This window comes from Dipteris shenzhenensis, chromosome 13 (assembly GCF_047967505.1).
Source record: "Dipteris shenzhenensis isolate YYH24624 ecotype China chromosome 13, Dip_SZ_1.0, whole genome shotgun sequence".
Lineage (NCBI taxonomy): Eukaryota > Viridiplantae > Streptophyta > Polypodiopsida > Gleicheniales > Dipteridaceae > Dipteris > Dipteris shenzhenensis.
Window position 1 is genome coordinate 5853581 of NC_141608.1, and position 11925 is coordinate 5865505.

The 11925-nt window shown below is 45.8% G+C and overlaps 1 protein-coding gene across 1 annotated transcript in view; it reads right to left on the bottom strand.

Moving 5' to 3' along the window:
- Window positions 1–9116, bottom strand: part of LOC147894953 (uncharacterized) — a 170016-nt gene extending 160900 nt beyond the window's left edge. Inside the window, exon 1 of the mRNA XM_087384268.1 lies at window positions 8652–9116. Coding sequence (XP_087240394.1) covers window positions 8652–9116 — 465 coding nt within the window. The remainder of the gene's footprint in view (window positions 1–8651) is intronic.
- Window positions 9117–11925: the final 2809 nt, after the last annotated feature.

Sequence of the window (11925 nt, forward strand, 5' to 3'; positions counted from 1 at the left end):
CCCTCCCTTAGACAGGGGGAAGGGGATAGCTTACACTGTTGATCCTCTTCCCTCACAAGGGATCCTTCGTACTCCGGTGTCTGGATTGCTCCACAGAAACTCATTTTCAGCCTTGGCAGAGAGTTCAGATTTCCCAGAGGAGGAGTTTGTTCCCGCTACTTTTGGGGAGCCAGTGGTTGGATTTCCTATTGACAGGGCTTCTTCTTCAGGTGCCAGGATTCTTTCCCCTATTGACTTTCCTCCACTGGGTTCCTTCCCTCCATCCAGGAGGTCTTCCCCTGTTGAGGGGTTTGTTTCCGCCACTAGGTCGGGTAAGGTGTTCCACTCTACATCCTCCCGTCGATGAGGATTATCAGTTGGAACATACAGGGCCTAGGTGGCGTCCCACATCGCCGCCGCAGACAGCTGATCCGGGATCAGCTTCATCCAGGTGTTACTGGTGGTCCCATTGATATATTATTTATTCAAGAGCACAAGCTGGATTATAGAGATTGTGCCAAGTCAGGCAAGTTGCTCTCAGGACATACTTTTTGGTCGCCTGCATTGGGCACTAGGGGAGGCACTTCTATTTCAGTTTCGCAGTCGGTTCTCCCCTTAGTTGTTGGGCACGGAGTCATTATCCCCTCTAGAGCTCAGTGGATTATTCTCTTGATTGGAGGGCGTAAGGTTGGCTTCCTCAACCTATATGCCTCCAACATTAGAGGGGAACGTGTCCTTATGTGGAAGACTTTGCTCTCCTGGGCCCCCATTGTGGATTCTTGGGTGATTGGAGGTGACTTTAACATGGTCGAGTTACCTTCAGACAAAAAAGGGGGTAGAGAAGGCGGACTTCACTCTTTGGAGAGAGCAGCTTGGGATGCCTTCCTTTTCCATTTCTGTGGCAGAGATACTTGGTGTGATGATGCCTTTCTTATTCAGCCACAGTCCCTCCTGTTCTCTTGGTCGAACAGGAGGCAACAGATGCCTATTCATGCACGCATTGACAGATTTTATGTAGATGACTGGGCACTTGACAGAGGGGGATCGGTATGCATTGCTGCAGGGGTTTCCACCTCAGACCATTTCCCTGTTGTTTTGGCTATCTCAGAGCCTCACTTGAGAGGCCGATCAGCCAGCATCAGGATCCCAGATGCCTTTTACACAGAGGAGGACCTTACAGAGGCAGCCCTTCGGGTATGGTTTGCTCATGTCCAGGGAGGGCAGCCACATCCTTCACATTTAGCCGCTGCCCTCTCTGGTATTAGTGACTTTTACTGCTCAGTTGCTTCTACCAGGAGACGAGATATTCTCAGACGTGAGATTGGTGTTCGCCAGCAGTTAGCAGCTTTGCAGAGGGAAGAGCAGAAACGGCCTTCAGATGCTTGGATTCAGGAGCGCCTTGCTGCAGCGAGGGCTCACTTGCATTTATTGCTTGATCAGAGAGCAGAGTATGCCTTTCATGCACGGGAGTCCTTCTGGATTCAGATGGGTGGTAGAGTCAATAAACACTTCTTCTCTACTCTTGGCCCTAGACATAGTAGAGAGAGTGTATCTCAGCTTATTGACTCACATGGGGTTTTACAGACAGAGCCAGATGACGTCTTACGCATAGCTTCAGATTTCTATGCCACCCTCCTTACTGCTGATCCTGAGACACACGATATAGAGGATGCTAGACAGGCTATTTGGCAGAGTATCCCAGTGTTGGTGAATCCGGATTTGCAGGTTCTACTTGACGCACCTTTCACCAACACAGAGTTCAGGACTGCACTTTCAGCCCTTCACAAGGGCAAGTGCCCAGGTTTAGATGGCCTCACTCCGTCTTTTTTCATTGCATTTTGGGATATGATTGGAGACTATATTACTTCAGCCATGCAGGCCATTTGGGACTCTGGCGAGATGCCTGAATCGCTTACAGAGGGCCTCATCCACCTTATCCCAAAAGGAGGTAGCAGAAATTTATTGTCCCAGTGGAGGCCTATCACACTTCTGGGGACTTGTTACAAGATTCTGGCCAAGGCGATCAGCCTCCGATTGCAGCCACTTCTCCCTGATCTTATCCACGACACTCAGACGGGATTTGTGCATGGCAGAAGTATTTTTGATAACATTTTTTCTTTCTGGGAAGCTTCAGAGTGGGCCGTGCAGAGTGGCCAGAATCTTGCCATTCTACTGTTGGATTTTGAAAAAGCTTATGACAGAGTAGATTGGAGTTTTTTGGAGGGCACCCTACTACGCTTTGGATTCACTGATGTTTGGATCAGAGGTGTTTCCTCTTTGTACAGGTCAGCCCATAGCCAGGTACTTATTGGTGGGGTAAGGGGTGAGAGATTTCAGATTTCGAGATCAGTCCGTCAGGGATGCCCCCTTGCTCCTTTCCTTTTTTTATTCGTGGCCGAAGCTATGAGCATCTATGTTAGATCTCAAGCTGACATCTTTGGGCTGAGACTTCCTATCAGAAGAGAAGAGGAGCTGCTTGACAGTGAGTTGGCTGATGACACAGCGATTTATTTGGATGCCTCTCCACAGACATTGACTTCTTTCAGGACAGCATTGGATTTATTTTGCTTGGCGGCAGGGGCGCAGATAAATTGGCATAAATCCAATGGCTTTTGGATCAGTGATGAGGACACTCCAGTTTGGGGACTTGACATAGGGTTCACTTGGGTTCAGAGGGGTGTGCCTATCAGGTATTTGGGCTGCCAGGTCGGCTTGGGTATTTCTACCACGCAGCAGTTTGCTCCCGTGTTGGAGAGCATCAGAAGGAAGCTTCTCTTTTGGAGCTCAGCCAAGCTGGATCTTGCCTCTAGAGTTGTGGTGGTCAACCAGGTCCTTTTGGCCACGGCCTGGTTTATTTGTTCATGTTGGTGCCGTTCTAGGGACTGCATCATTCAGCTCAGAAGACCGATCAGGAACTTTCTCTGGAGTGGGCTTGATGGCACAGCAGATGCCTTAGCCAGGGTGGCTTGGGAGACCCTCATCCTCCCTACACAGGATGGGGGTCTCAATATTATTGATCCAGATTTACAGTGCAGAGCCTTACTTTGCAAGATAGTGGTGCGAGGACTTATGCCAGGACAGGAACCGTGGAAGGACTTTCTTATCAGCAGCATACAGAGGTGCACACCTTCCTCAGGAGGAGACTGGATGAGCAGTGTTAGATGGATTTTCACCTCAGCACACCTCAGATCACCTTCATCCCCTCTCATGGTTGCCATTCTGAAAGCTTGGGCTAGTTTCAGAAGCTCTCTTCGGAGGATTCCTCCTTCCTCCCGGGAAGAGATTGATAGGCAGCCCATCATGTGGAACGACAGTATTTTAGATGATCGTGGCAGACCACTGGGTGCCTCACTCTACATGCAGTGGGCCAGGTGGGAGAGGGGACCTGCTTCTTCTTTGGGATCTTGGAAAGCCTTCCGTAGGCTTCCAGAGGAAACCAAGTCAGGGTTGATAGGACATCTCAGAGGGAGTGCAGGGAGGATCTTGCAGATTGAGTCAGCCCTTCCAGAGGCTTGGATAGACACAGATGATATGCCTCTCACTACCTCCACTTGGGCAGGTACTTTCTCGAGAGGCGGGGTTCCACTTCAGGTCTTAGCCTTCCGAGGTGCACAGGAGGATGCTTTGGTTTTCAGTGTCCAGGATGGTGGCAGATTGCTCAGATCTACAGATGATATATTGCTTGAGTCTGCTTTTCAGCCTATCAGGGTCGTAGGCCTTTTGATGCAGGGATCAGATTCAGAGTGGTTCTTAGACCCTGACCCCCAGTTACTCTCCACCGGGTCTTGGAGACTTTGGCTCTATGGAGGAGTTCCCATCAGGTATTTACAGTGGGACCCCGGAGAGTGGGAGTGGTTTGACGTGGGGCATCGAGAGAAGACCATCCCCTTCTTTCGTTACACGGTCAGTAATGCCAGGAGATTTCAGCTCAGTAGTAGAGGTTGGAGACCCTCCAGAGTTCCTCATTGGGAGACTTTTGGTATTACTGCGGATCAGCAGAGGTACTTCTGGAGGAGGCTCTGGAAATCCCACAGGAATAGAAAGATCACTATCTTCTTTTGGCTTTCTATTCATGGAGGGATTGCAGTGAACCTTTGGAGGTCCAGATTCGGAGCCGACCCTACTTGCCCTCGTTGCCTTTCTGCTTCGGAGTCTATTCAGCATTGCTTATGGGATTGCAGACAGGCGAGATTGATTTGGATGGGGATAGCCAGGATCTTCAGTCACTTTGCCCATTCCCCACTCTTTATGACTTGGGGCTCGGTGGCTTGGCTTTCTCTTACAGGACCTCAGGTTTTCTATGAGGGACTTGACTCCTCCCGGGCCATTTCAGTTCGACATCATCGGGTTGAGCTCTGCTCGTTGGATGTGGTTACACACCGTCCTTTTACAGCTGTACATGCCTCTGTGGATACTTCTTGGGAGATTATAGCGAGCATAGCAGCCTGGCATATCTGGAGATCCAGATGCACAGAGGCTATGGAGGGTACTCAGGTTCATCCCTCGCACACATTGGCTAGTATCTGGACAGACATCGTACACACTCTGATGGCCGTATGGACGGGCATGCAGGGGGACTCCCGTGCAGCCTCAGCTAGGAGGGCTTCTTTCTTCAGGGAATGGAAGGATTCTCCTTTCTTCTCTGAATCTACTACAGGGTTGAGATGGCACTTTCAGCCTCAGCCTTGGTTTCTTTCCACCTCACTCTGAGGGGGTTTTTTATTATCCTCATGATTTCATGATGTACTCCGCTTTGAGCTTGCTCTCGCGGGTTTTTGTTCTTACTTAATAGAAGTCTTTTTCATGGAAAAAAAAAAAAATATAGTCATTCAACCACTCGAATTGATCGGAACACCCCATTTGAGCACATCTATGGAGTTATATTTTGGAAAATCTTTCATATATAGTATTAAATATTACATGTATTTTATGAGAGTGATATATAAGCCCAAGTTAATACTTATTTATAGTAATTTAAACTTCTTTAGAAACATGTCCATAAATATGCTATAAAAACGCTAAAAAGATATTGCCATATGATATAAATGTGTTAATAAGTAATTATATATGCATAGTATTATTACATTGAGAGTGATTATGAGGAATGTTTCTTAAAGGAATCAACACTTTTTTAAGGTAATAATAGGGGTACAAAGGGATGTCTCTAAATAAGAAAATTATGTTGTGTAAAAATGAATGAGTGACTAGTCTGTATATTTTCTGTATATTTTTATGATAAAGGGATCTAGTTCTAGTGAAAATAAAAGTGTAAAAACCATGTTTCCTAAAGAAAAACATTTTTAAAAATCTCTTGAAAAACACGCTCGGATAAACCTGCTCATAGGTTTTTGCTCGTAAAATTGACGCATCCTGTGACGACCATGTCCTCTCCATGACTTGTGTCATCTTGTGACCTCCATGACTTGTGTCATCCTGTGACCTTGTCACGTCCATAACTTGTGTCATCCTTGTGACCATGTCATCGCTTGACAAAATGACTGGACATAGCTGGTCCTACATGATCTTTGTATAACAGAGACATGGGAACATGAAAATAAAGATTCCAAAAGTACAAGAGGCCAATATGGAACAACAGAAACACATTAAAGGAAGAGGATCTTGTGGAATAGCATGCTAGATCAGAAAAGGATGGGAAAATACAGTTAAAATAGTTAAAGAAGACCCACATAAATAATACATGTGGATAAAAATTACAACAAGAAAATAAAATATATACACGGCGGCATGCTCCTTTGTGCCCCCACAATCCTCCATCCACAATAACATATCGAGAGACAACCCCTTCATGCACCTAGGAGAAAAAATAGCAATGTACTCTAGAGAATATGCACTCATACTGATGGGAGATTTTAATGCACAAACAAAATCAAGGAAAGCAAAAATAACATGTAACGGAAATACCCAATGTGCATGGAAGGATGGTGAGGAAAGTAAAGGATGGAAGAGGACATCAGATATAGGCATGGGAAAGTAACATGGATGTTTTGGCTAGAAATATGTAACGGCACGCACGATTTCAAGGACACCGGAGGGTACATGTGTAAAACCCCCAAGGGTCAAGTGTGATTAACTACAGACCCTAGTCGAGTGTAGGGGTCTTGTACAAGAGGCATAATTCCATCTTTTGTAAAATATAAAGAGATTGATATATCTGGATAATGGACAGCCTGGGGTGGATTACTCCCTTTCAATTTCATGGTCCCATAAAAGCAGATGGGTTCCTTCCTTGAAAACTTTTTAAGACAAGTTACTTCTTTTCAACTTCAAAGACAAAGCTCAACTGAAAGTAAGTACAAATAAAACATGAACCCGGATTCCCCGAATTTGTCTTGTAATCTAGGATAGTGATCCGGGACATCTTTCTAGGTCTGGGTCAGCAAATTGGTCCGAGTAAATTTGTATCCGAATCTGGGACAGTGTGCCCAATTGTGATTTGTGGCTGTTGTATATTCTTTTATTGATTTGGATGATTATATATATATATAGAGAGAGAGAGAGTCTATTAACGTCCACTGGAGACCAAAAGGTCTATGGGATAGCAAGAAACCCTCTAGTACATCTACTTTAGGGAGGGCACATGGCAGCTCCCAAGGAGTGCAAAAGCAACCCACAGTATTTTAGAGTACCTACATAACAGTCTGAAAGAGTAAACAGCAAGACTGAGAGTCTTTTGGTTTTGATTTGAACTCTCTGATTAGAGCTACGCCTTCACGGTAAACTGCCCATTTTCCATCCTTTTTGGCAGCCTTGACTTTAGCTAATTTAGTTGCCTTATTCTTGAGTTGAGCCTGTGTACGATTCTCAGCTATCCATACTTTGGTACCCTTCAGCTTGTAAGATTGTTGAAGGAGCTTCATCCACATATCTTTTGACTTCAAAGTAAGGATTGCATGACCTTTGTAGTGCATAATAGAAGCTGGACTGGAGTCGTGATCATCCTGCTCATCATCATCCACCCATTCCATGTTGGGCAAGCTTGCTTTGATTTTTGTCAATATTTCACTATATGTGTCCTCCTCTTTGTACCAATCTTCTGGGAGTCCCCCTATTATGATCTTCAGCGCATTATCACTTCTAGCATCGTGTTCTTTAATCTCTACTTGAATATCAAACTTACTTGCTTTGGTGTCCACTTCCACAATCACTTCCTTCTTGGCAGTTTCTACTTCAACGTGAACAAGATCTTTGACTAAAGAGACTAGCTGCGGGGTAGGGGGGGAATCCTTACAAGATTTTACAGCCTCATCAATTACTGCCTGCTTACCAGGCCCTTCCAGAATGTGAAGTTGAGCCTTTACTTCTACCAGTTCCAATCGTAGCTCTCTCACTGCCTGCTGTGGATAAAAATCTGATCTTGTTGCCCAAGGATGGGTCGTTTTGAATTCCGTGCATAAGGAGAGGGTGTCATGGCTGCAACCATAGAGTACCGAGTCCTAATAGAGGTTGAATGAGTTGAGGGGGACTTGGAGGAGAGGGTAGGCCAGTCCATAATTTGTTGTCTATTGAACCCCCTAGCTGAACCTAACCCCCGGGTTGGGTTGGGGGTTTAGCCCAACTTGGGGTTAGGGTTAGTGTGTTTGCTATTGGCTGAGGTAACTGCTGGCTCAGGGGAAGGGCTGAGGCGCACGAGAGAGAGAGAGCGAGAAAGAAAGAAAGAAAGAAAGTGTATTATTGTCCACTAAAGACCAAAATGGGCCCATGGGACATCAAGAACTCTGCATACAAGATAGCACAAAATCAACGTGCCACAAAGAAGAGGCATCGTCGAATATCATCTAAGTGCTACGCAATACAATGCAAGTGAAAGTACATAATGTCAAATCTGAGCCTAAATACAAAGTAAACTAGATGCAAGGAAACCGCCCCTGGGTGCAAAATGGGGGGATGAGTACAATATGCCAATGCAAAGATACAAGTCCAGGTGTCACGGAGTCTGAGAACCAAAATAATACTGGAAATCTTGTCCATCGACTCTGCCTCCTGCTATGAGAGTACAAATCTGAGCCAAGGTGAGGTGACCGGTTGGTGGGGCGAGATCTCCATGAATAAGTCTCCTCCGAAAAGCTGCCATCATCCTGGATCGTCTGGAGATGAAGCGGCGAGTACGTCCCCTATGTAACAAGATCCTGCGGCATCTACAAACCATCTCCTATGTACATCCACAGGGTGGAGGCATGTGTCCTGTGTGAGCTCTAACCTCCTCGTGCTCCTCCTGGTCTCTGTCCTCTGGTATAGCGTGTGCCTGAGCTCTATCAAGCTGGGCTCTATCACGCTCCGGTCTGTGCTGATGGTCTCTGAGGTAGTCTCGTCGAAGCATAGTGGCCTCCCTGACATAAAGAGCTAGGCAATGCTGATCCTCGTAGTCCATCACTCGTGAGAGAGGTCCAAAGCCATCCCTGAAGAGACAGTGGAATCTACCTCTGAGCTCATAATATAGCGGGCATCTGCAAATGAAGTGCTCCTCTGACTCCACCTCTCCCATGGTGCAACAAGGGCAGATCCTGGTCTCTCGGCCTGGTCGCCGTCCATCCTCCATGCGTCGCATCCTACCAGTCTCTATCTCGAGCTGAGAGAGAGAGGCGGATGGGAGATGGATGGGGGAGAGAGAGAGAGAGAGAGAGAGAGAGAACAAACATGAACCAGTGTCTCACCTCTTGTTCATGTACTTTTTGTATAAATTTGATCTTTTCTTCTGTTAATATTGAAGTTTGCTTCAGATTAGTAAGTTCAGCTGTCAGTTCATCTGTAATCCGCTGTGCCTCTTGCTTCTCTTCACTGATCTGATTTGCAACCTGTGCCTCATACAACAGCTCCTTCTCAAATAAAGTCTTTTCAATTTTCAGCTTCTCAGTTTCAAACTTCATGATCTCCTCTCTAAGAGCAACATTTTCATCCCTTAGCTGTTGCATTTCATTGTAGCTTGACTTTCCGTGTGCAAGAATTTCTTTATCTGACACGACTGAGAAACGTTCATCGAGGTTAAACTCCTTTTCTGATCCCACACAATCTTCCTGTAGTGAGTTTTTCACTGAAACCCTGCATGGAATGTCCTGTTGCAATATGTTGCGCTTACCAAGAGAAGACGTCTCATCCTGCTGCAGACGCTGTTCAAACATTCATGTGAGTATAACTATAAGCCCCCCCCCCTCCCCCCCCTTCTCTTTCCTTACAATTGTTACTATTGTTTTAGACAAATAAAAATATTAATTCCATTCATCAGACACAAGGAAAGAGTTGCAAATTGGAACAGTTTAAAAGCGTGTATAGAAATCTCACAAAACCTGATGGATGCAATTCTGTTAAGTCAGATATAGTTGCGAGAGCACGTTTTTGTTAATTATTTCCATGGAAATCCCCACGTAAAAAAGGAACATGCTTAACCCAAAAAAGGCTATGTAATGTATGTGCTTCCTATGAAAATATAGAAGCAGATTGTCATCACCGTACCAAAATTTCCTTGCAGTCAAATTTCTTATAAAAATCGCTGTCACCTCCCAATGCTGATTTCCGAAGATCCTTCCCCAACCGATCTATCAGCCGAGACCCCAATTAGCCTTGATGGACCCACCCAACCCGATGAATGCACAAGGAGCCCCTCTAGCCAATCCAGGGCAATATAGGGCACGACAGGCTCCTTTACCACCACCCATATTGGGCCCGCAACCGCACGCACCTCGAATTTGAAATACCTATGTGATTGTTCTCTCATCATTTAAACATTGAACTCATTTCTCTTAGAATAATGTGCTTCATGATGTGATTGAATCCAATGTATCGCAAAAAACTTGATGTCCTTTTGGAGTATCTTTTTTTTTAAATGTGGAAAAGATCTTGTAAGTTTGGAAAAAATTGCAAACAGCAAAACACTCAAGCTATAAATACAGCATGCATATCATGAGAAAACAATGGTACTCAAAATATCTAAGCATAAGCAAATCCTGAAAGAAACCAGGATAGTGGATGAAAATGCCACATCAGTCCAGTTAGAGACTCGGAAAATAAGGGACTGACTCTCCACTCTCTCAGAAAAAGCGTTTTCCTGGCCGGTGCAGATCTTGAAGTCCACTGCATCCTATACCAAATGGCCATCATAGTGTGTGCAATATCTGTCAAAATGCACGCCATGATATGGAGATTGAATGGACCTAGGTGCCATCTATAGCTTTTGTAACATCTGGAACTTCAAATGTGCAAGGCAATGATACTAGCAATAATCTCCTGATGTGGGTAAAGGTTTGTACTTAGAATGAGGAGCAATGTAAAGTCAACACAACTCTGCAGTGGCCTCGACTCTCCTTCCCCTCCCCTCCCTCTTTTGTTGGCACCCCCACCTCCACTCCCTCCTAAACCCTTCCCCCCCTTCCGCCTCTTTTCCCCCTTGCTCCCCTAGTTTTGCCAGCCCACCCATCCCCATGTCTCTCCCCTTTTAGTCGGGGAGAGTGGGTTGGGTAGAAGAAAAGATTGACTTTCCTGTTTTTTAAGGGATTTCCAAAGCTTGCTTCAAAAATATCTTTTCAAGTCTATCGTGATGGAAGCTCTCCTGATGAGATTTGGCCGGTCTCCACCCTCATGCTCTAATCTGAAAGTAAATTCTGGAGTGATTACCTGCATCAATCCACCCCCATTTGCTTGGGTCCTACTGCAGAAATTTATGGGACGACCCCATGCAACCGGCCTATAATAAAATAAGGGCGGTAAATTCACAACTTGGCAAGTATTATCCCACTGGCAGAACACCCACTGCAAAACAATAACACAAGGGAGCTAGAGTGCCCTTGCTCAAAACACAGTACACCGATTGGCTTCAAATCAGTTGTGGCGCCCCTTGCGGTATTTCTTTATTATTTATTCAACTAAAAAAAGATTAGGCATCCAGTTCACAACATAACCTCTATTCTCAGCAATTCTCAGTCAATCATGACTTCACAACTGTGAGAGCTGGAGGCAGTTTGCCAAAAGGGTTATGCTTTAGAAATTGCCCAACAATCTCAGCCCCACCAAGCTGTTATACGGCATCAATCCTTTGGCAAGCAAGGCCAGCACTCAGCCCTTGGCTGTTTACGGTGCCCCTTGATTGACAACCAATGAATTGCAATGCGCAGCAAGGCTCAGCAGCAGCTGACCAATTGTAAGAAATCTCATTGCACAATCACCTGGCAAGCAGCCCCAAATCGCAAAACGACCAGCCTTCTATTGCCCAGCAACAGACCAACCACAGCATCCACATCCCGGTCTCTGTTAGAAATCAGCAAAAGATAGGCCAGCAACCAAAACCACAGCACGGAAGGCCCCAAAAGCAAATCGTCCAGCTTGTAAGAGCCCTGGAAACAGATTGCCTATGCCCTGGCACACCCCGGAGTAGCCTGTGCAGCCCCATTATCAAATCAACCTACTTCCTGGCCCAAAAATCAGTAGGAATCAGCTCCAAATGAATTTGCCCTGGTCTTCTGGCACTTGAATCAGCAGGAATTCACTCCACATGAAATCGCCCTGCCCCCATGGCACCTGAACCAGCAAGAATCAGCCCCAAGTCAGATTGCCTTGCTTCTCTGGCCTGAAAATGAGCAAAATCCAGCTCCAGATGAATCTGCCCTTGGCAGATCCTGCTCCGAAAAAGCCTGCAAACCTCCACAATCAACTCGCCCCAGTAAAAAAACCAGCCTGTTGACAGCAAAAATCAGTTTGCAGCACTTCTGGGCAGCCTCCTGCACACACGAGATGGGTGATTCAGCCTTTTGGACACTTGCCTGACCTGTCTTGGCCTTGGGTGCAGGCACAATTCATACACCAATAGGTGCACAATTTGCCTGGGGTCTCTAGGAATTAATTCCCCAAGCTTGATACATGTACTAGACTCCTGGAAGGCCTGTACCTCCAAGGTTCAAGGTATTCACGTGTAAATTCAATTATGATAGACTTCACGTC